This window comes from Homalodisca vitripennis, chromosome X, assembly GCF_021130785.1.
Source record: "Homalodisca vitripennis isolate AUS2020 chromosome X, UT_GWSS_2.1, whole genome shotgun sequence".
NCBI lineage: Eukaryota > Metazoa > Arthropoda > Insecta > Hemiptera > Cicadellidae > Homalodisca > Homalodisca vitripennis.
The window spans coordinates 129678480-129704656 of NC_060215.1; the positions used below are offsets into that span (position 1 = coordinate 129678480).

A 26177-nucleotide genomic window follows, 5' to 3' on the forward strand; every position below is an offset into this window, starting at 1 on the left:
ATTGCTGGGTATTGTATGGAATTTAATTCTTTTCAAAGAGACAAGTAAACTGTATATATTTTTGAAGTGCTTTGACATTTTTCTTTACAGTACTGAAATATTTAAATAAACTAGATAAATAAACTTTTTATTTTGAGGACTTCATAGATTAACCAACTTGGGTATTTAGAATGTTATAAATGGTATATGTTTGAAAGGGCTTCATGGATTAAACATACAGCTGTTCTTAAACGTTTTAAATAAAAATGTCAACACTTCAGTATAACCTATACGCGGTATCTTCATCACAGCTCAGAACTTAGTGCGTTTACTAGCCTGAAAAAAGAGCGAAAGATAAAGTCTTAAGTACTTAATTGAAAAGTGCAAGTGCCGTTTAGTGTTATCATATTGTATTACTATATTTAATTGCTTACGGACATTGTGTTGAAGTAGATAATTATTAGTTGGGATATAATTGTTATTTCAATTGTGGAAAGCGGAATATTGTTATGGCAGAAAATGTAGATAAACCCAAAGTAATTATTTTTGGAGGTAAGTAGAATACCCAATCATACATACCGTAAACAAGTGCATCGTTGTTTATACTGTTGATTACATATTAAATATCCTAGTTAGCAGATATTAAAGTAGCATAATTAGTTTGTGACTTTATTAGCTTTTATATCGTGGCATAGAGGTTATGGCTTATGTAAAATGAGATCACATCATTTTGGCTTACCCACGTTATCCAAAGCATCTAAAATACTGTTAACCATTTTCTGTAATAGGACAATTTCATTTTCAAGACAAATTATGAGGTTCTCCTAACATTTGTGCACAAATAATTAATATGAAATGTTGGGATACATTATCTAGTGCATTATGGTTATGTGCGTTTATAAATTATTTTAGCTTCAGGCATTCCTGACAAAACCCTAAAATTGTTGGCTTAATATTGGTTTTTGGAACAATGATCTAAAGTAGGATCTATTATTGGTGGCACTAGGCCTCTTGATGAATGATTTTATTGTTTGAACTAATCAGTAGCCTACCGGACAACATCAACTGCCAGAGGTATTAGTGTCAGCTTGAACGACTACTAGTTCTTTTTACAAGGTTTTTTTTTATTTTCTGGGCTTTCCTCACTTTGTTTTCTGGTGCATTAGTATACACTTTTAAGGAGTTTCCATTTGAAAAATAAACAAATAAATTTGAAGTGAGTAAAGTAAACATTTACTTATTAAGCCTTATTTACATTAATCGAGTCAACTCAAGAGTTAGTAAAGTAAAGTTAAGTAACACGTCATTAAGTAATAGTTTGTCGTGTATTAGTGTGATAGTAAATAGGATTAAATGTGAAATTTAGACACTTATTTTTCTTGTTTTTGACAAAAATCTACCTTTCACTGATTTTTTTTCCTCAATTTGAGAAGGATTATTGTCCAAAAAACAGGATGAATCAACATTCAAATATGGAAAGAATGACCCATTTGAATTTTGAATAACAACTCTTGAAGTCTTAAATTTTTGATAATATTTGTAATAAAATCTGCCAACTAGTTCTGGCGAAAAACAAAAAACGTCCTTTGAGATAAGTATCAGGTACTAATATATCCAAATTCTTGGGATTTCATCAGCAATTATTAAGGTATTAAAAATTGTAGTTACAAAGGTAATAAACATTTAAAGGACCTTCTTCCTGTATTAGAATGATAATTTTTCACACGTATTTAAATAATGAATATAACAGTAAAATACACATATACTGTATCTACTGAAAATCTAAAACGTGTTTCTTAAGATTGTTGATAGAATTCATTAAAATGGCCTATAATTTTTGTAATCACTGTTGAAGTCAGCAAATACTATCTTAACCAAGTTTTAATTATCATACAAATTCCAATCTTTAAATGGTCAGGTTGAGGTTAGTGGGTGTCTTTCCACTGAACTACTCGAAACTCACCATCAAATGGGTCTGCAACTCGACTCACCCAATCATTTACACTAGTTGAGTTGACTGACGTGTAGTAACTCACCTTCCTACTCTAGTAATGCGAATCAGGCTTACAGTCGTACTTTGTTATTTTACACAAAAACAGAATTTTAAAATCTAAAATATTCTAAGGCTATATTAAATATTTTATTACAGCATTTAACCTTTTCAATCCCAGATAACTTTTACAATATATCGGCTAAAAAATCCAGCACAATTTTGTCAGTTTTCAGAGCTTGATTAGCTCCAATTCTTTTATTACTGGAATATGTTTTTTGTTTCTAACAGAAGTGCGGGTCGGTTGAAAATGCCCTACTGAAGCCTAAAGGCTAGTTAGTGGCATTTGTGATTCTTACTTTTTCGTGCCAAATCATTTAAAGTACTCTGAGGATGGAAAATACCGATCACAAATGTTCTCAGCGGTAAATTTGAGATTCTATGGCGCCTTTCGTGGCATCCTGGACATCATCCTTCACTTCTGGAAAAACCTAAAAACATCCCTTGAGGTGGTATCTAAAAAATCAAGCTCAGATAACGTGAGCACCTAAACCCTTCTTCATGTTGGATGAGATAAGGAGCGGCGCGGTGCATGGACAGTAAACATCTTATCACTTCAAATTACCACCTCAAATTAAGTTTCTGCCTTGAATTAAAGTCTGCTTTTCTCCTAACTTTTATTTAAAAAACAACATGCTCAAGTTATTAAGAACTGGACATGGAATAGTTTAAAATAACATAGTTAAAGTATCAAGAAGATAAACACAGAATATTATATTTATTACTTTGTATTTTTTTTAATGTATTTTTTTTTTTGCAACACAAACTAACCAAAATATAGTTAGGCCTATACATGTTCATTTTGTGATATAATTCAAGAGTAAAACAATGGAGGTTGATTCAGTAGTTGCTCACAATTACCTAGATACTAATTTATCTTTGAATAATATAACATTAAATCCATAACTAACAATCTCTACTGTAAGTCAGTTCGAAGAATGAAATAATTGTATTAATCATAGCGTTGTAGTCACTTTTTCATGAAAAGACTACATAATCAGTAGATCAGTTTTGGTCTTTTTGCAGTTGGTTCATCAAACTCTTTATAAAACGCACATAAGCCTAACTGTCATATTATTATAATTAGATGTTTCCACAGAGTATGATGATAGCAACAGAAAGCATTATAAAATACCAATTACACTAATAAATTACAATTATAGGCTTGAATTCTAATAAATTAAAATCGCAAGTTCAAATGTTATTTTTGTTTTCTGTGTTAAAATGCTAAATGCGTTGGCTATGAAAGTATTTTATAAATATGTAAATTACGAACATTATAAAATTCATTATTATTGTTGTGCTGAGGAACGTGTACTTTCCATCAAGGTTTGAATCAGTTTTCAAAAATCACACTGAAATTATATATAAGTATCCACACTAATATTTTGAAGTATGTACTTATTTTTAAGGTAAATAAGTGTGGCATACCTAAACAAGTAAGCCATAGATATATAAATAAAATCATTAACAAATTAAAGTATGCATTTTTAAAACAGTTTTAAATCACAATTATATACTGGCCATTATTATGTCAAAAGATAGGCAAACTTTATTTGGTACGGAATACAATAAATAATCAATATATATTCACTCTGTGTTTCTGTATAGCCTATAATCAAATAGAAAAGGTTTTGTAATAAAATATTAATTTGTATCTTAACATGTTGAAAATGAGTCTAATATAAGGAAGTCACACATCTTGTCTCAAAACTATTTTTTATTAATTGTATTTGTTATGGTTGATGATTATAATCAATTGTATGAATACAATTTATTTACATGTAATGTACTATTACACCATCTTGGTTTATGATGTAGCCAGTGATATCATTAGTACAAATGATGTCAGTTGATGTCATGCCTTATAGGCCTAATATTGATGATGAAACTATTAGCCTATTATACCATGTGCAATTGTTTATAATGTATTTTATTTTCTAAGTATAGTCATATGTTATAAATCAATTGAGCTTATAACAATTCATATGACCACTGTTGCATGATTGGTAGTAACAGTGCCAATGATGATCAACTCATGCCACTGTTCGATGAGTTAGTTACATCATCTGTATTATGAGGGTAAATAAATGCACAGATAATGTCCTTCCCAGTACTGAGTGAAACATCTGGGACAGTGGGGGTAATCCAGAACTATTGCTTTGTATGGCACTCAAGTCAGAAACAATAAAAAACAATACTCTTATAAATCTAATTATTATAAACTAAAGTCTAGTCAGTATTTTTAGAAATATTTATAAGCATGTTTCGTATTGTAGTACTGAGTTCACAGTTGACATAAAGAGGCAGCTTTTTATCTATCTGGACAACAGTAATCAGGCAAAGCTAGAACAAAAATCTGTACACCCTTTTTATAACATGAATCGTTTATTAAACCTGGCTAAAAAACTGCATTGTGACGTTTTGCAGAGTATATCAATAATGGACAAAGAATATAATTACTTTTAATATCAAACATCTAATTTTATGACTTTTTAATGATTACATTTTAACTTTAATATAAATATTGATATGTATTATAATGTCATCACAACTCTTGATGTTTTGTTAATAAAGAATAGAATAAAGACATTTAGATATATAATAAGTAATGCAATGTAAATAAAGACATATAGGCTAGGCTATTTGATACTGGCCACGTTTAAAGTTTATGACATCACCTATTTTAGATAGGCTTATGAGCAAATTATTTTAGTTTGTTTATTGTCTTTGAAGAAAAAGTGTATATGGCTGTAGTATAGTAAGCAGCCACCACCACAATCAAATCAGGGTACAAAATTATTGATTACAAATACCTAGACTATTGAATACAAAAACATTCTCATTATAGTTATGTACAATTAATTATTACCAGCTCTTTGTAATGTATTGAATAACAAAATTGTTTTAAATTAATTCAAACAATGTAAAATCATTTGTATGGCATTTAAATAAGTAATGGCTGCAAGTACAATGGTTCGATGTACGAGTCTTATTTGTCACAAGCTATCAGACATGTTTATCCTACAAAATAATAAAAAGTAACTAACTGTTTCACTGTTATGTTTGATACATTTCATAAATAAACATAGCGTAGATAGTTTTTATTCATCATTACATTATTAATATTTTAGATGTAAAACCACTGAACTATACTGTCATTTGAAATACCTATAACGTAATTCGGTTTGAGATTTTAGTTTTGTTAGTTCACATGATCTTGAATATCGTTTCGATTGTGGTAGTGGCTGTTTATTATACTTCATCCATTTATATGTCCAACAGTGCTAAGTTTTCTGATTAATCTGTCTGTTTGTATTTTTTTATTAAAATTTCGTAAAATATTCTTAGAGGATGGAAACATCTTGAGTTAAGGTAATCTCAGTTTGACTCAAGTCATTGTGCTGGGTCACTAGGGCAATATAATCTGCATAGATGAACTTTCTGGACTATGTTAAGAGAAGGTCAGCGGTGTGTACATTAAAAAGCAGGGGAGCAAGAACTGACCTCTGATGGAAGCCATCCTTGAGAGTTCTAAAAGGGCTCTTCTTTGGCCAAGGAAGACCTTGAACATTCTCCCGCTCCATATGGAGTTGAGAAGCTATACAAGTACAGAACACAGGACAAAATTGTAAAATTTTTAAAGAAGGCCCATCCTCCAGACAGTGTCATAAGCCGCTGTAAGATCTAAACCCAGCTTGCTCAGGAGGGATACTATTGAGAATGGGAGAGACTCTAGTGATCGATCATTAGCTTCTCAAGGAGCTTATAACACTAACTAAATAGCGTTATGAGGTGGTAGCTTTCAGGTTGCTGTAGCACTTTGCTTGGCTTCAAGATTATGATTATCTTTGATAATTTAAATGATGTTGGTGGTCTACCGCTTGCTAAGATTTCATTATAGACAGTCAAAAGACAAACTTTTACTTTTGGGCCAGTGTTCTTCAAAAATTGAAAGATGCTGTCCGTTCCGGCTGCCTTTCCTCATGACAAAGATGTGATAGCCGCCTCCAGCTCCTTCAAAGTAAAGTTTTTGGAAACCTCCAAGGAAGTTCGCTGACTCCTCTTTATATCATGAAGCATATAGGAAACTTGTTTATCAGTAGATTAGCATTCTGTTTTTGATAAATCAAAAATACTTCTTGCTATATCACTAGGTTTGGTTGCAATGATGCAATTTTAGCCACAGGTTTCCTGGTGGAAAGTTTTCTCAAAAGAGACCAAGTTTTCCGGCTATTTTGAGTAAAATTGAGGTTTTCTATGGCTCTTGTCCATTTCTCTCTTCTCGCTTTATCCAGGTTGTGGAGCAGGAGCAGTATTGGGATTTTCTGTATCATAAAACTAACCACAAAGATCTTCACTCCCGATTCTACTCTGGGATATATTCTTTTTGAAATCTTCTTGGAATGTACCTTTTAGTTGTTGGCAGGATTAACTTTGTGAAATGATCATAATACTTTGTAGTGAGAGGAATGAACCTGATGTTATGCTCTCAAGGCTTGATGAAAATGACTCCAAGTCCGCCTTTTTGAAATTCCATCTTGGCCGTGGATATGATCGGACCAAAGGAATTTGGATTCCAACCGAAATTATCATAGTTCCGTGGTGGAATGTGGAAAATATCGAGAACCTTCCTACCCACAATCATCGGTTTCAAAGTTCGGTTACAAGAACAAAAGCACAAGTTTGGGGAGTAACCTCTTTGCCACCCATCTGAGTAGAAAGTACTTGCGTCTTTTGAATCAAAGGCGAGAAATAAGTTGTTATCTTCAGCCATATTGGCAAGACATTTGTGTTATTGTTATCATCAGAAGTGTAACCCTATTAGCTGTGATGACTGCTAAAGTCCCCAACGTAGATGGTAGTTTAGGAAAACAATGGAAGCATAGTATCAAGTAATTAAATGTTTGGAGGCTTAAGTAAAAATGTACCATAGTTATAGGGGAAATTCTAATGACCAGTCACCACAGCTTTTGTGAATTATTGATACCTTTTCGATGTCCTGTTGAACATATGTTGCTATCCCATAAACCCTTTGTCCAATAGCTTCCACAAGCTCGAATCCAGAAATATTATCTCTTAAACTTCCCTCGTTATCTACAACATGAGTTTCTTGTAATGATAGTATTTTACTGAGGCATTCAGATTTGGACCTTTTCAAGCCTTCTACGTTGAAATGGATCATTTAAAATAGATCCGATGTTTCTGAAGTCAACCGCCCTTTGAAGGACTGTTTGATTTGTGGTAACTGATTTAGCTGGGAGGTCAACAGTGTTCAGAATCCAGCTACTACTTGATGAAAGATTAGTCGCTGACATGAGGTCAATGTTGCCCGGGGTAACCTGAAAACTAAACTCATAATGTTATATTTATCGTGTCCTTTTCTTAATTTTAGTTCAGGAGTCTTCGAGGAGACTCCATCGTGTCCCCTATTTATATGATAAAGACTATTACACTATATAGGCTGTCCTTGTAAATACCTACCATGAAAAAATTAAAAGTAATATTTAATTTTAACAATATAAAAATTGCAAGCCTGGATAAAGTCTATAATGTAAACTTCCACTTTATCCATATAAACGTTTTACAAGATGTATGTATATTTTTTAAATTTTATACTAAAAGCAATCTTATTTAATTATTTAGTTATTTAATTTATTAATATCCCACAAAATATTAAAGATTTGTGACTTTTTTGGCCAATTATAATGGAAATTATCAATAACCCAACAAAAATATGTTAAATCATTTTCTAAAATAGGCCACTAAACATCTGGGAGAGGTCAAACACCTTGTGAATTGTATAATATAATACTTTACTTGGTAAAAAAATATTTTTTTGGATTTTTATAAATTTCTAATTATTACTGCAAACAAAATAAGCCGAAAGGTTCTTTTTTTTCTAAATTAAATATCGTTAGCTGTTGAAAGAACTGATTGTTGAATACAGTTAGTTTTAGGGGCAAACAGGGCAATCAGCTGATTATTTTAACAGCCAATAAAATACATTCTTGAAGCTCTTGTCTTATTGGAAATTATCTATTAATTTAAACTAATAAAATAAAAACTTTATATTATTGGAGAGTTTGTTTAAATTAATAGCCAATAAAATGATTAGCTGTGGTGTTTTTGTGGGTGTTTTTCATTTCTGGCTTGAGGATGTGTCAGGTTAAACATTCTGTGAAAGAATGGGAGACTGCAGAATCTTCTCTGTTGCACAGTGGCTTTTTAGTTATGTACCCAAGGATTGAATTCAAATGATCAACTTTTCTTCTTTTAGTTGTCAGCGAGTTTAGCATTAAATATTAGCTTTATTTACCTGTGTTCTCTTCTTGAACCATTTTGATATTATGGCTCCCCTCATAGTCTAGGGTATATTACCTACATCACGGGTGACATGATCATAAGTGGGTTTTTCCCAGGAATTATGGTTGTAGGGCATAATTAATTTCTTTATTCTTCTGTATCACAGATAATTCCTTTCGTATCATATTTACGAAGGACTCTCGGGTATACATGTTTTGGCTTTGTTGCAATCAAAATATTTGAGTCGTGAAGAGTTTTATAATCTTCCATTAACTCATTTGTATATACATTCATAGCAAGTATATTATTGTATCGCTTAATCTTTCCAATGGTTCAATAGCATATTCAGTATGGAGGTTATGTAAGCCAATCTTTTCACCAAGTGTAAATTTGAGTTCCTGTATATTTTTTTCTTGGGGGGAGCATCTTGAAGTCCAGGTTAGTGCATATCAAGTTATGGAAAATTTGGTTGTTGGGATGAAATAACTAAACTGACAATTTTGTGTTTTTTATATACATATGAAAGTTTGAAGAAAAAAATGATTTTGTAAATAAACCGATTCAATGGTGTATACTGTATGTGGTTAAGGACCCAACAGAACTTACAAAGTTACTTAATCACACGTGTTCTATAACACATGATAATATTTTATCTGATTGTACTCAGTTTGTTAACAAATTTGTGTATTCTGTGATTTCTTGTTGCCATCATGGTTGCTCATACATTTTATCAATATACAGTCAACTCCCGATTATCCGCGGGCGGGTTATCCGCTTTGCGCATTATCCGCGATCCGCGAACGATAGCCTATGTACTGTACTTACTGTATGCATATTAGTGATAAAGAATTAATAACTAAGTAATAAGTAATATGGTGGAATATTAACTACATAATGTACTGTATAGACTGTGTAGAAGAAGAAGCCCTTCAAGATCAATCTGATGTAGATTGTGCATTAGCTTTAGCACAATTGGCAAGAACCGTTGAAGGGGGTGAGCAAGTTAAGGGGGTGACGAAAAACAGCAATGAATGGATGAACTGTGATGCTGACGATCCCAGGTACGAACTCCTGAGTGATGAAGACATCATTAACAAAGCTCAGGGAGTCGAGGAAGAAATTTACAACAATGAAGAAGAAGAGATGCCTCCTCAATCGCGTGTTTCACATGAATCAGCTCTACAACACGTTGAACGACTTATTGAATATGTAGAGGGCGAAGACTTCAGGACAGTTGCAGACGATCTTACATTACGTAAACTTAGATCACAAATTAAGGGTTAAGTGCCATAACAAAACAAAACAGAAGAAACTTACTGATTTTTTTAAAGCAAATTAATTTGCAGTTAATGTAATATAAAATATATATTATTTAGTAGTAGGGTAGGGTATTTACAGAACAGTACTGTATTTTCATTCCCGTCTATGTATATTTTTTAGTTAGCTATGATGTACAGTACAGTACTACTAACTTTTAAATTGTTTTTGTACTCGATACTGTATTAACTGTAGGTTTACGTAACGGTATACAATACCGGTACGTAATGTTAACTTTGAACTTATTCCAGCCTTTTAAATGTAATAAAAACTTAGTTATAAGACATTAAATGTCCTACTTTGCTTATTTCGAGTTTTTCTTTGCCTTTCTTTACGTTTTGCGGATTATCCGCGAATCACGTATCCGCGGCCGCCAAGCCACCCTATTCCGCGGATAATCGGGAGTTGACTGTACAGTATATATATATATATACTTACTGTATATCAGTATACCAGACAGTTCAATCAAGTATATACAAATATATTCACAAATTTCAAGTTTCTAAGACCTTTCTATCAAGAATTATCACATGGTCATATAGACAGAGAGGGGCACAGTTTTAGGAAAGACCTGTCAAATCCTTAATAATAAATTAAGCCAATGTTATATTAAAGTTTGCAGTATTTTGACAATTCATCAATCACTAGACAAAAACTAATTTGAGGTTTCTCAGTACCAACAGATTGCACTAATCTTGATAAGGCCTACTGTGTTATCTCTTTACTTCCTAGTCTTCCAAGCCTCAGTGAATCAGTTGTTTAAGCCACTGACATTGCATTCAGTGTAACTGTAGACTGGCAAAATGTCACAGATTATTCATTGAAACTATTGACTGGCAAATTTCACAGGTTCAAGCTGGTTACAAATATTTTCTGCTATTAATTTGTATTCTTGTAATGTATTTAATTTTTATGATTTACGAAAATTTAACAGATTTCTGAGTTACAGACAGAGTGATCTGTACTTTTAATACTCATATTCAGGTTCAATAAGTTGTCACAACATAATAATTAATTTTATTGCTGTTAGAAAACTCATGTCAAAACCAATAAAAGTTCCAGATTTATTTTCTCAATATTTGTTCAATGGATGTTATATTTTATAAATAAAAATTTTTTTGTTTATATATTTTAGGATTTATTGGTAAAGTTTGTTGCCACTATATTTAATTGAAGTTAAATAATCAAACACATAACCTTAACATATCCCTTTGTAATTTGGTTAGTCTGTATTAATGCAAGAACATAAAATAAAATAAATATGTTAACAAGTGGTATAAAATAACAAACAATGTTACTGTTATTACATGTTTATTGGATTATTGAAATATACCTTGGTTACTTTAAAGAATAATATTATATCATGTACACTTTTTGTAATTTACTTATTACTAAATCTTATGAAAAAGGTAAATCGTAAGCTTTTGACTTATTTTTATTCTTGTGAAACTAATGAAAATAGCTAAAAGTGATTAAACAGGTTCCTATTATGGTGTCAGGCACAGGTGGATAGTATTGGAAATAAACAATGAAATTAAAATATAACAAAATGACATCAGTTGAGTTGGCTCTGCAATGGGGAATTAAATTGGTTTTGTTACGAAGCCATTATTTCTAAGATTGCTTTATCAAGAAAACAAGTACAGAAATGTACATATGGAAATGAAAGAAGTGAAAGCTGTTAATATAAGGCAGAGTTTATATTTAAAGTTCTATCTTCGTAAGGTCCTAATTTCATTCTAACTTCATTCATCCAGGTATTCATCCTAATTTCTAAAGATAAAAATATCTTAAGTTAATTCATAGCACAACGTTGTAAGAATTTATTTCAAATGAAAACTTGGTGAACTTCAAAGCAATCATCATCCCCGCATTTGAATTATTTGAAACCTCATAATGAAATTAGTTAGTTCCCTTCCAGTATCAAATCTGGCTAATTATTCCACATTCAAGCTTAAAGTCTTCTGAACTTTAGTGTGGCAGTGATGGGTCCTTCAGCAAGTATTCTATGCATTTTTTCATCCGCCATTAGTTTTATCATTCGTACTAAGGTATAAAGTACTTACATCATCAAAAATAGTAATATAAACTAACCCTAAGCAAATTAATTTATTAATCCCCTGTCACGGAGTCATATCCAAAAACAAAAAAACCAATCAAGCTAAGATCTCTCTAAGCTATGAAGCCCTAGCTAAAGCTCCCAGAAAAGAGTGCAAGGAGCAGTTATTGAAAAGTACTCTATTGTTTAAAACCCGCTTCACTATTACATGACGGACCTAGACTCATTCTCAACCTGGATTTCCATACATACCATCTGCTCACTCCAGTTTGAAATCGGATCAAAGGGATACACTACTTCCATACCACCCAATGTGGTTGTTGGATCGCAAACCAGACACTTGTTCCATCCTTTTAATAAATCCGAGGAGAGTGCCCAGTTAGCATTTGGTGAAAAATCTGAGGTCAACTGTAAAGCAGTATGTAGGAGTGGTTTAGAGGACCTTAGATGAATTTTAGCCTGAGCCAGGTTCTGTAGAATGGGAAAGTTAGGAATTGAAGTGTTCTTTTTAAACTTTCTAAGGATTGCTTCTCTGTGACGGATTCAGGAGGAGCTATGTTAACAAATTACTGAGAATTGATCTAAGGAAGCTGCCTCATACTGAGGGTTTTCATTATGATTTAGTGTGACACCATCAAAAAGGATGTGAGTTTATAATTAAACAGTTTATCGTTCAAGTGGAAACAGACTACTTTAGTCTTCTCAGGGTTCAGACTCATCTTCCAGTTTCTAAAATATTTTCTGAGGGCATTTAAATCGTCTGTGACTGTTTTTTTCTGCCTAGTTTAAATCTTTATGATGAAAAGCTGGCCTGTGTTCCAAGCAATGCTGCTATATTTAAGGCCACCATTTATTTGCTTAGTTGTATTGAAAATTCAAAATAATAGAAGCTCAATACTTTGATTACGTTTAAAATTTGCCTCAAAATTGTTATAAGCAAGTTCCCTGAAGCAATCAAATCAATCATTTAACTTTTTTTAGTAAGTTTGTATAGCTTCACCTCTACTAGTACCTACCATGTATGTAGATATTCATGAGCATTAAACTACTTTAATATTACATTGCTTATTTAAACCCAATAACCTGTTTATTTTGATGTTTTTTTCCATAGGTAGTGGCTTCATTGGTCGGAATCTGGTGGAGTATTTGATCACGAATGAGTTAGTATCTCGACTGAGAGTGGTAGATAAAGTTCCACCACAGATTGCCTGGCTCAACAAACGGCACCAGGATATCTTTAATGATTATCTCGTGGAGTTCAGAAGTGTTAACTTAATCATACAAGGTAAACAATACAATTTAGTCTGTTCAGTGTATTATCTAAATTATATAGTTTAATATATTACAGTGAATTTTGGTTACCAAAAATTAATGCATGATACATGTTTTTTGAAGTATGCACTGTTTTGATATTCCACTGGATCAGTTCTTGCAGATGCGAATGCATGGTGTGTACAGGGCCTACTGGAAAGTAAGGTCGATTCGCAGTAACTTTGAGCGATGAACGAATAGCACAATGCACATATACAATGACTCCCAGCATGCCTTGCATATGAAATGAAACCATTTGCAGTAAAATCGTTATACATAGTATACAATGTATAGTGTTGTTTACTGTGCAAATTTTAGATGTTGAAAACAATTGATCTACCTGCCGACTGTGAAATACAATCAGTTTTCCGGTTTTTGACCAGAAACTTACCAGCAGTGGATATTTTTAGTAATAAGATAAGTGAAGTGTACAGCCCTAATGTGATTAGTGATAACAAAATGCGGAAGTGGGTGAGAATTTTCATAGATGGACAGAAAAATACCCATGATGAACCGCAATCTGGCCGGCCATTAGTCACAGATTTGGTAAATGTTGTTTATGAAAAGATTGGTGCTTTTGAGTTTTTGTCCTGAGGGCGGTGCACTTTTGAGGACATTGTCACAGAACACGAGAATGGGTTTCTCACATCAATCTAAAAATCCCAAAAATGAAACGCCACTCACTGGAATGGCATCACATGACGTCATTGGTTAAAGTCAAGGCCAAACAAACAATCTCAACACGCAAGGTAAGGTGACCATGTTTTGGAATAGACATGGAATATTCTTAGTTGTGTTTATGGGACAAGGAAGAACAATAAATGCTGCCTCTTATTGCGATACTCTGATTAAATTTCTAGTTGTAGTACAGATTAAGTGATGTGGCCTCTTGAAATCTGGAGTACTCTTGTTGCATGACAACCCTAGACCGCACTTTGCCATCCAAACCCAAAATCTCATCAGGTCATTTGGTTGGGACAGATTGACCACTCTCCGTACAACCCAGACTTGGCGCCGAGCGAGTTTCACTTGTTTCGCTACCTAAACAAGTTTCTCAGCAGTAAGCACTTCAACACTGATGATGAGGTGAAAGAAGCAGTTAAAGATTTTTACTCTAACAGACTGCAGACTTATAGGACATTGACATTCAAAAGCTCGTAGAACGTTATGACAAATGTTTAAACAGAAATGGAAACTATATTGGAAAATAATTAAAAAAATATCAGGAATGAAATAAAATAATTTTTTTGGACAATCTGTTGTTATTTAATTTTTATAAGAAATCGAACCTTACTTTCTGAGTAACCCTTATATCTTGTAGGAAACCACAGCTGCTATTATGAAAAAAATTCAACCATATCCTCAGCCTAAAACAAGATCCGCTGAAGTCGTCTTTCTTTGTAGACAACTTGTTCTTCCTTTCACATTAATGTTATAGGTATATCTTACAATTTTTCTACACCAAGCATAGAGTTATATCCATCAACTATGGAGAACATATAATTGGAAATGTTATTCTAATGTGGTTGAAATAATAAAAATGTTAATGAAAATTTCAAGGCCTCTTGGTGTGACAATTAAATCTGCTTTTGTGGACAGTTAAAACCGTTTCATGCAAACCAAAACAACAAGTGTGGACATCCCCACAAAGCTAATCAATCTCAAGATCTCGATTGGATACCTGATCGTCCATTCCTATACAGTCCTGATATAGGACTCTTAGTTACTCTTACGTGATTTTGCTTTTAAAGTTGCCTCTGCATGATATGCATCACAATGACGCTGTCAATGCTGTTAAAATAAATTATGTTAATTCCTTTTGTGTTTCATATATTGAATAATTGTTTTGTTTCAACTTAATTTTGAACAACTTCGTCAAAGCCAATGCTGATATAACCTATGTACTTTAAACTTTGGTGGTAGTATGTTTTTACCGAAACCTGTAGGTAATATTCATTGTGAATATTATGACATAGTATGTTTTAAGCTATAAATGGTTTTAATTTGCAGGCTGGTGCACCAGAAATTAATTTGAAATTATTCTGTCAGTCAGGCCCTTATTGCCATATAGTAGAAGCACCAAGATGAAATTATGTAATACAATGCAAAACCATCGAATCAACAAAAGATTGTTTTAGACATTATCCCATACCAAGTTATGTTGAAATAAAAATTAACTCAAATTTTGTGATTGCAGTAAAAATGATGATACATTTTCCAAAAAATACTGTTTAGGAGCTGCAGAGCTGGCATTTGAGAATGGAGACTTCGACTATGCAATCAACTGTGCAGGAGAAACAAAGCTGGGACAGACTGACCAAGTTTACGAAGAAGGGGTCTACAAAGTGAGTGTGAACTGTGCATCAGCTGCTGCCAAACACGGGGTTAAGCGGTTCCTAGAAATATCCTCTGGCCAGATTGATTCCAATGAGAAGGTAAGTGTCCAGATATAGACTACCGGTTTTCATACTGGTAGACAGCTAGATAACTCATCCACTATTCTAGTAGCTAAAGTGTACCATCGAGAAATGGTAACAATTATTTTAGCTATATCATAGTAATCAAATTGTGTGGAACACATTTTATGAGTATGTTAATTCAGCAGAAGGTTAGCCGTGTTTGAATTATCAGTGGTGGTGAAAGCACTTTGATGTCCTTACATTCCTAAATCCTGTAGATATGCAACAAGCTGGAAACCGTCCAGTGAACTGGCCAAAGTTACTTATGGTAGGGTGAGTATGAGTAAAAGAGTTTTAAGTTGTATTGAAATCATGTTAGTAAAAAATTGTCTCAGGGCGTTTTTACTGATGATTTAAAAATCAATAAAAGTATTCCACTGTTTAAAAATGCCTCAAATAAAATCGGTCCTCTTTTAGGCCTAATTGTATAGCCCCTTGTATTTTTCAAAGTTTTTGAAAAATTTGTTCATAATAGGCTGTTTGACTTCTTAGAATCCAATGGAATTTTTTTCTCCCTCTCAGTTTGGTTTTAGAGCCAACCGAAATACTTCATCTACAACCGCTTTTACTTTAAGGCATTTTCTGACTTCCTTGGACTCTAGTGAACACACTCTAGGCTTATTTTGTGATCTAAGCAGGGTATTTGATGTGGTACATAAAAAAATCCTGCTTAGCAAACTTGAAAGATATGGAATTAGAGGAGTTGCACTGAATTGGTTTCATTGTTATATAATTGGTTGAGTTTAGTGCGTCCAAATCCTCAAAGATGAAAACACTCCTTTATCAGAATTCTCGATAGTCAAGACAGAAGTACCTTAGGGTTCAGTGCTGGGACTTCTTTTGGGTAAACGATCTTCCAAATGTCCTTACCAACAAACGTAATAAGCTTTCTTTAACTGTATCCCTTTTTGTAGATGATATCTGTTTGATTTTCATCACAGTAATTATCAAGTTCTCTCCCAGCATTTTCTTAAAACTTCTGACCGATTTCTTAATTCGTTAGCAGCAAATAATCTTCATATCAATCTGGCTAAAACTCAACTCATGGAATTTCACTCCCAAACTACACAAAATCTTCCACATTTTCTTCTTAACAATCACTTTTCTCTAAGTTCTTGGGTGTCCACTTAAATTACAGTCTTAAATGGTACTCCCACATAAATTACCTTGCAAAGCAGCTTAATTCAGCAATTTATGCCTTTTCGGACTTATCTTCATTTGCCTCCCAGGAAACTCAAACTGGGTTGTGGTGCCTTATTCGAGTCCAGAATTATACGGCATAATATTTTGGGGTAATACCAATTTGTTTGAAAAAGTCTTCTGTCTCCAAATGAGGGCTCTGGGAATAGTCTAGGGATTGGACTAGCGAGAGACTTATAGAGAAGTTCTTCCTATCGAGTGGTACTCTTAACATTGGCAAGCCTTTTAATTTACCGTTTACCATTCCATGTTGTACATTTTTCAAAACAGAAGTAATTTTGATGGTTTAGATCACGTTTACAATAGATTTCTTAGGTTGCTTATTGTTATTGTTATTTTTTGTTGCTTTTTCTAAACCTCTTATGTTATACGATATACAGGGTGTAAAAAAAGTCCTACGCGGGCTTGAAAATTCCCGAACGATTGCAGGTAAAGTAATAAAACCTGGTACATCATTACTGCTCCTATAAATCTACTTTATGAAGTAATTACCATTTATTGTCATGTCAATGGGATGGCCCGCAAGGAGTCAACCCAGTGTAGGTACAACTGGAGGGTAAAATAAACCTTTCTCCTGGCGAAAGAAACACTTGCCTTTCACTGTACACATAAACTAATCGATAAACCAATCAGATGTATGAAATAAGAGGGGTTGGTATGATACTTTTTTTGTCAAATAAGAATCAGCTTTTGGTAAATTATAATGACCAAGGCAATTTCTTCCTGTTGGCAAAATATATATTTGAAGGTTTCATTTAAAAATCTCTACTCCAATATAAATATCTGTCTACACTTTTGCCAGATACCTTGTCATTTGCAGATAATTGTTAGTACTGATTTTACTGATGTTATTGGCATGTTGCTGTAGTGCATATTTATCCATAGTTTCTTAAGAAGCATTGGTTTTACTATTTATCAATAGAATAAATTAATTGAAGATGTAAGTAAAGTAGCATCAATTAAAGTATTTGATGAAAATATGGAAAGAAAACAGGATTTGTAAACTGTTATGAAAAGAAATATTACTCTTTTGTTGTTTATTCACTTACATTGTCTTCAGCGAAACTATATTACTTACTACTAGCCTTACAAAACTTGAGTAAGTTAAAAATCTTCAATGGTTATGTAAGAAAATAACACATTAGTTAAACCCAATTGGTAAGTTTACAACCCAAATCTATGTTATTTCTTTAAATCTCTTATTGCTATCCATAACTGTTACAGTATAAGCCATGTAAGCGATCGTAGATGTTAACATATTACATAATTTTTTATTTGACTTGAAGTATTTTTCTTAAAACAAAGAAATATAATGTAACATTGCTCTCAGTTCAGCGTAGCAGGTTGATTGCATTAAAGATTATCAAAATAAGTGTTTTATCAAGTCTAATTTATTTAAATAGGAGAAATTTAATAATTAATTGTTGTAATGGAATTACATGCAGCTCTTTCCTCAATCTTTTTGAAATGTATTAAGACACTGCATTAATTTAGATTACCTTACAAATGTATTAAAGTGTGTTCTGAGCAATACGATTTTACACAATTTTTGTCTTATGTATTAAACAAGTAAATTATTCAGCCTTATTACCACTTAAAGATAATTAATTGTCTTGATTAAAACACTGTATGTTTAGCTCTTATTTTATGAGGGTCAAAAAATTTAACTTAAATTGGCATACGCTAGTATTAAGGGCTCAGCATCATTACTGTAATTTGAAGGGTTTCAAATCTTTATATCTTTATACCAGTAGCTGCACAAGAGATGAGTATGGATAATATGCCTGATTTTTATAATAGTCGTTTAATAAGCAGTTTACAATGCTTGGTTGTAAAGTTAATATTTGTTTTGAATCCTAACAATGAACATTTCCATGCTGCTGGTTTATTGGTTGTACTCGACTAACTAAGTCCTAATTGGCAACATTTGCTCCTCTAAGCAGCTTTCATTAGCTAATGAAATGTTACTTGAACGCTTATTAAACATTGCATGTCTGATAGTACATAATTGAGTAAGATTACTATTGCTGCATAATTTCAACACTACAACAAATTTGGTGATTATTTATAAAGAGAATAATGTGTATTCCTTTTAAACTCAGGAGATTTTAATAAAATTAATGATACTTTTGTAAAAGGTAATTTTTAACATCAACTACGCTTGCTTAGCAATATAAGGACATTGTCACTTTTAGATAAGATATGTCCATAAAATGCCTGTAGAGAGTTTGGAATAACATTAAATTTCAAGACGATTCATACCAAAATGACCAATAAACCTCTTTTATGACTTGTCATTGGACTAGTAGTCAGCTGTGATGGTTTAGAATACGTTTTGTGAGTAATTAAGCAGTTATAAGAGGGAAAATATGGCTGGTCCTCTTTAAACTGAACACCGTTATCACTATGTTCGCTAATAGAACCTCCACCATCAATTGGCATTAAACTGGCAGTGAACCGTGATAATTAGGTTATGAATGTGCAGTGTGAATTATTGAGCAATTAAAACAAGAATATGGATAAGTTTTCTGCTTTAAACAGCAGAAGATCAGTATCACCAAACTGTCCAATAAAACCTTCAGTATATCATAGTGTTGATGGGTAGTTATCTGTGATAGTGCTGAATTTGCTTAGTGAGTAGTTAAGCAGTTATAAGAGGGAACATATGGTTGGTCTTCTTTAAACTGAAACACCATTTTAGTTAGAATTACCAATAAAACCTCTACTGTAGCTGACACTGAATGTTCTTTGTGTCAATTGGGCAGTTTTAAGAGGAAGTATGTGGCTGGTCCTCTTCAAACTTCTCCACTATCCTCTTAATGAACACCAGTGTGGCCAGTAGTACCTTTAACATTAGTTGACTTTGAATGGAAAGTTAGCTAAGATGGTTCTAAATTTGTCTTGTTAGCAATTGAGAATTATTTATATAAAGGAACTTATGGTTGGACTTTTTTTAAACGAACAAATTGCAAATAAATTAAGCTTTGTCGGTAGTAAACTGTATGTACTGCTTGAATGCCACCAAAAAAGTCTTTAGTAATGTGTTAGATAGATTAAACTAATGATAGTTTTGTAAATCATTATAAACAGCTTAATCTAAAATACTTGTAATTATTGTAATATGCATGTTGTTTTAGATTTAACAATCGGTCAGTTGTCAAATTAGTTTTTTTAGAATCCTCAATAGAAAAATAACATGTACTTTTTTTAAATTAGAAAATCACCTGTTCCTTGTAACTGAAAAATGAGGTATTACATTTAGAGAATACTCTAACTCTACAACTTGCATTTGCTAAATATCTGCTTTATTTGATTTACTTAACTATATGTTTTAAAGATTTTATGTAAAAAAACTTTACATTATGAGTTCTAATAAAAAGGTTTTAACCATTTAAAAATATTTTATAAAACAGTTTTCAGATTGCAGCAAGCGAATTATACTTATTTCTTTATTCTTTATTATAAATCTTTTTAAGTTTGTTAGACTTTCTACAGTCTATTTTAGTAATGGGTAATGATTAAGTTAATATTTAGTTCTAATTCCAAATGTTAAATTTGGTTGGTTTTGCATTATTAAATTATAAAATATTTTGTGTTATATAGCAATCAGACATAAATATTAAGATTATTTAGTTTCATCTAATGGTGTCTGAGTGTATGATTCCAACTTTACAGGTGCATGCGTAGTTATTAGCTGGTACACTGGCCTCTTAAATCTACCATGTACAGATCCTTTCAGTTAAAATACATACCTATTTTCTTAGTATTGTAACTATATGCTCGGATTTATCCACAAATTTCTAGTGATTACATTTTTTAATGTTTTCTTCTTAATTTTTAAATTTGTATCTCTATTTATCAGGTAGAGCATAAAGAATCGGACCAGGTGAAACCATGGACAAAAGTCGCTAAGTACAAGCTTCAAGTGGAATCGGATCTGAAAACCATACCAGGCTTGAAGTATACAGTCATCAGACCTGCGATTGTGTATGGGATTGGTGACAGGACAGGACTGAGTGAGTACCTTCTAGAGTATTCAGTTGATAAATCATCTAAAATCCATTTGTCCATCTATGTTTCATATCCAAGATAAACAAGGCAGATATTTTATTGTAATCAAATATAAAATAAATAAATCATGTTCCAATAATTTTATGAAGTTATTTTGCATATAAATTAGCTAACAAGTGCCTGTTATTACAAATACCGTTTACAGTGTTTAGTTGTAATCTTATCTGTATTCGCAGTAAAGGCATTATTAGCGATGATCATATCATCAGCTGAAACCAAACATACTATCACCTCAAGTAAAGTATTTTAAAATTAAGAAGAAAAATTTCTAAATTCTGTTTTATTCTTCTAAATAAATAACAAATATAGTTAATAACAGATTTTAGTAGGCTTAAAATAACTTTTTCAGCCCTTGGGTTTTGTGTGCAATTTACCTTTCCTGTGTAATATCAGCTTTTAATATTCAATATAAAATGTTTTATGACATTATGCTGTCACCTTAATCTGGGAATTGACAAAGACTGGTAACTACTTATTTTAAATGTTTTCTCAATTACAAACAAAACAATGTATTTCTGCCAACTTGTATTTGCAAAAGCCACAAAAGATAAGAACTCAGCCTGTGGTTAGTAGCTATTTTAACACAAGCACCAAGATAGATTACCGACCACTATTTAATAAAAGAAGAGTTATTCAAGAGATTATAAATGCTTTTTATTGGGTGCTAAGCCATTAATTATATAGATATTTATTATGTCCCAGTAGTATTGGAATTTTCTGCTTTGAAAAATAACATTTCAGAACTCTTTAGAGTTAGTGAAATCACTGTTATGTAGGAAATTATCTTTGTATCACCATGGGTCATCCATCATTACATTCCAAAGTACTGTATTCCAAAACTAACCTCATTTTAAATTTTGTATCCATAAATTCAAATATCTTTATTCATTACTACATACACATGGAAAATACAGATTGAATAGTGCAATTCTAGTACAATAAAACAAATTTATTCTAAATTTACTTAGTTTAAAGAATATTTTGTAGACAATAAATACAATTAAATGCAATAATATAAAATATAAAATAAGCCTAGACAATCACTGAATTTTGCACTAACTCTGGAAAAACTCTTCAAGTGAATAAACAGGATGTTCCGTAAGGTATTTTTTAAGATTTCGTTTGAAAAGATGTTTTTCTTCTATGTTTCTAATTTCAGAGGCTATGAAAAACAAAAATTTTGAGCCCATGTAGGTTGTTTTCTTTTTATATAATTCCAAGTTATGGTTCTCAAGGACTAACCTATTCCTGGTATTATACTCGTGAGTTACGGGATTGGCCTTTGTATTATATTTTGTGTATATATTACTGTTTCAAATATATTATACTGATTGTAAACTGTTAATATTTTTAGCTCAGAAAACAGGTGTTTTACAGTTTCTTTCCACTTTAAACTTAGTATTTTCCTAATTTCTTTTTTTGTATTTTTAGGATCATGTCAAGATTTTTTTTTAATTGCACCATATATACAATTCCATAACTAATATGAGAATTATTGATTCAAAGTAAATATGTTTCAAAATGTTTTGGTTGCAGATTTTTGACATTTCTTTGAAGGCAAATAGTTCAGATGATATTTTGTTCATGACATATATTGTACATGTTATAAATTTATGACTTACTTAAATAGGATACCTAATTATATTATTTTCTTTGGATTTGAGGATACAACCTTGATTTTTTTTAAAGTGAAAACATTGGATTTGGTGCCTAATAATGCCAAATTTGCAATTAAAATCATTTTAAATCAGGGTGGCTACCCAACCGGGAAACCGAGAATAAGCCGGGAATCTCTTGTAGAACTGAGAAAATCTCAATAACAATTTTTCCGTTTCTATGAACTTTTAAAATCAAGAAATAATTTAATACTTTCTTGAATCAAGACCTGTTTAATGTCAAAACGTTGTATTTTGTGAGACGTGGTCCGTGAAATTTTGAATGAAAATTGACATATGTTCACAAGCCCATCTGATGCCGATTGCCTCCACTAGTGTATTGGAGTTTATCTTTGTTAGTTCTACCCCTGTGTCCTGGCAAGCCACCAAACATGCAAGAATACATTGAACAAATAAAGTCAGCCGTCCGATCGTCTCAGATCTCGGCCACTATACGAGCGGTAAAGAGTTAGTGGCCACAATACAAAAGGTTTTTGTTTTTATTCAGTCACCGAAATGGGTCTCCAAACAAAGTTGTCCAACTTTTATTCTTAAGTGAAAATAGCATTTTGAAAAGATGTTTATTAGATAGATTGCGCAGGCCTAAACTGTACAGTGTTCACCTTATAAACAGGCTTAGAGTTATATTATCACCTGTTTGACGGTTTGATAAGAGATGCAACCCAGTTTTGGAGTACATCAGAATTTGGAGAATTTTTGGGACAACAAGTAAAGCCGAGAAAACGACATTTGGGTCCATTGTGATACACAGCAATGACAAAATGAAGTGAGGGCTGAGTGACAGGAGAAAAATGTAATATTTAGAATTAGTGGTCGATCACTGGCACTGTGTGGTACTGCCATGCTGCTCACGTCTGTTGTGGCTTGTGTGGAGCATTCTCTGTATGTGCAATATAAACATTAAACTTTAAGTCGCTGTTATAACGCTCACCACCCACCGTTGAATTGTGGCCGAGGCCTTGGTTGATCTATGAACGATTTCTCCTTACATACACATTCCGATTGGATGTCAGATTACGTAGATAAAACAAATCAAGTGATGTTATGTTTTGATATCACGGTCACATCCAAACCTCAACTGAACTGCTGCGTTTACACTGGCAAAAAGCTGTGCAAGTTTTGTGTTGGACAGTAATAATTGCTAGTCTAAACGGGCGCAAGAGCTATAGCAACCATTGCTGTAACCAGTGTCGGACAGTTGTGTGCAAGAACTCTAGATCAGTCATCTATTAATATTCGCAGCAAGTACTTGCAACAGTCCTAGCGGCCAGCCCACCAAATCTTACACGCACTTTAGTTTTTGTTGTCACAGTGACATTGGATGGACGACGGCTGGTAGAAATCCCATCAGTTCTTCCTGTACAAGTGACGATTGGTTGAACAGTAATCAAACTGTCCAAACCAAATAGTCCAACGTATATAAGAAGTCTTACTTCTTGTTGTTTTGTAGTCCATTACTATAATCTAACAAAGATGTTGTGACTTGAACCAGAGCCTTTGTTATAATTATTTATTTAAAATATTTAAGAGCCAGTAATTGATAACATTAATTGTGATCGTATTCTGATGGTAACTATGGAAGGTTTTTTTCTCTACTGACATCTACTTATCCTACAGATCCCGAATTAACCGTACTTTGTAATGTCTGTAGCAGATAACTTTCTGGACGCATTCTTCATATATTGGCAGGCAGTGGAATATGTTTGGAACCATATAACCTCGCGAAACTGTAACCAGGGCTGCCACTAACAATTATAATCTGGAAAAACATAAACTATGCACGAATTTCGGGCTCCGAGAAAACATGTGGATAGTCCCTGAAATATTTTTAGGAAACAATTGATTCTTATACTTGATACTGTGGCTCTTTTCACTTGATTGTGATACCAACAGAAGTGATTAAAATATGCTTGGAAAGTTACGGTTCCACAATATCACAACTAGTGATTTGTGTAAGCTGAATCTCAAATCCAAATAACTCTTTTTCAGGGACGACAAATGATCGCCAATATGATAATTACTGATTGCTAACACATTTTTACTTCTTGTATGAATAAATGTTGATAGATAGTCAAATTAACAAATGACTGCAGTTTAATAAATAATAATTAGTTTTTTCCATATTTATTTTTACACATCATCACGAGTTTGCTGCGTTTGCTCATGGACAACAACTGATCGGCAGTATATATTACTGATTGCTATAACGTGATATATAAATAACATTTTAATTGAACTTCATATTTTCTATGTCTATATTTGTCAACGCTGGTTCTATGCACGGATGTTAGCTGCTCTGCGGTAGACTGATGCTAATTTTAATTTATCTATATGTCGTACTTGTGTGGTTGCGCATAAATAAGTTCTCTATAATTATATATCCATAAAGCTTAATGTAAATGAAATTTATTCTGGAAGCTCATTTCATAAGCTGCCATTTCTATTATTTAAAAGCGGAAGGTAGATTATATGACTTTAATTTTAAAAATATATTTATTTCCCTGAATCTTTGCATATTCCCTCGAAGTAGCGTGGTATTCTTAGGTTTGTTTTTTTACCCCAAAAGGTCTAACAAAGTTAAAAGTAGAGTGAAGTTTGGGTTATGTGTTGGTTGTACCGAACCGACCTTGAGTGCCGGTCGCAGCAATCTCTTTTGTTTATGTGTAATTGTTTTAGTATGAAAGTAATTTATGGAGATGTAGGTATATTAAAGATATTTAAATAATTCAATATGACATTATAAATCTAATCTAGCGTGAAGGAAGTAATAAATATTTTAAAAATTGTTTCACATGATATGATATTTTCTGTCGGTCAACCGCAGCGCCCCTGGCAGGCTTTCGAGGCGCCCCAAGGGCACCGTGGCGCACACTTTGGGGGACACTATGCTAACTGAAGGCCTGGGCTTTCTTGGTTATCTTCGTGAAGTATATTTCCCTCTCATTTACAAGTTATTGTCATATTTTTCCCCCACACACAAGAGTTTTTTTTTTTCTTACTACACCACCATATAGGTATTTTTCATTAACACAGTTAATGCTTTGGAGTCTCTGTCTCCTAATTGTTGTATAGCATAATACCTCTTTTTTTCTTCAGAACAGTTAAACATAGTCACGGTTGTATGCTCTCCATCTCCCCATTAGCACATCAAAATTGGTAGCACATTTTCGCTTGTGAAAAATTTATGTGCTTTGTATTTAGGTTTTTATTTCAATCACCCATCACAATGCTTTGTCAAAACTTCCTTGTCGAATACTTTGCTTGTACCTAAGCCAGTAATTGTCACATAGCCACTTTTAGATTTGAACTCATAATTTTGCTAACTACTGCCAAATTAGCATTGGTATTATCTGTCTTGGGGGTACACGTTTATAAACTTCTTAAGAGCAGTTTTCGTGAACTCTTTAAATTCTGTAGTTTCACACAGAACATCAATCTAATTACTCCCAGCAGTGCTGGATGGTAGCAGTTTGATCAAGGTGCATAAGGTTTTGCAAGATTCTAGCTCTCCTGATATAGCACAAACCATGAAATAGTTAAATATCTTTATGATGATGATATATGAATGATGTCAAACCATCAGCTGTTAAGATATTAAAGTGAGTACATCGAATCAAACTGGGTCTAGAAATATGACAACGCAGTTTTGGGTGTACCAAGTTCAGTTATTTATTTTCCTGATGACAGTCAACTTTTCAACAGTAAATGGCAACAGTTATTAAACGCAGGTCCACAAAAGAGGTGTTGGC

General features: G+C 32.7%; 1 protein-coding gene across 3 annotated transcripts in view; it reads left to right on the plus strand.

Annotated features, from left to right (window-relative positions):
• Positions 1–284: 284 nt before the first annotated feature.
• LOC124369863 overlaps positions 285–26177 on the plus strand; it is a 46823-nt gene continuing 20930 nt past the window's right edge. For 2 of the 3 annotated variants that reach the window (XR_006923119.1, XM_046827992.1), the window contains exons 1-4: positions 285–531; positions 12823–12996; positions 15258–15457; positions 20544–20697. Coding sequence is in view for 2 of the 3 variants with exons in the window: in XM_046827992.1 (XP_046683948.1) it covers positions 489–531; positions 12823–12996; positions 15258–15457; positions 20544–20697 (571 nt within the window). In the remaining variant the exon portion in view is untranslated. The remainder of the gene's footprint in view (positions 532–12822; positions 12997–15257; positions 15458–20543; positions 20698–26177) is intronic. The other variant, XM_046827993.1, reaches the window with a different exon arrangement.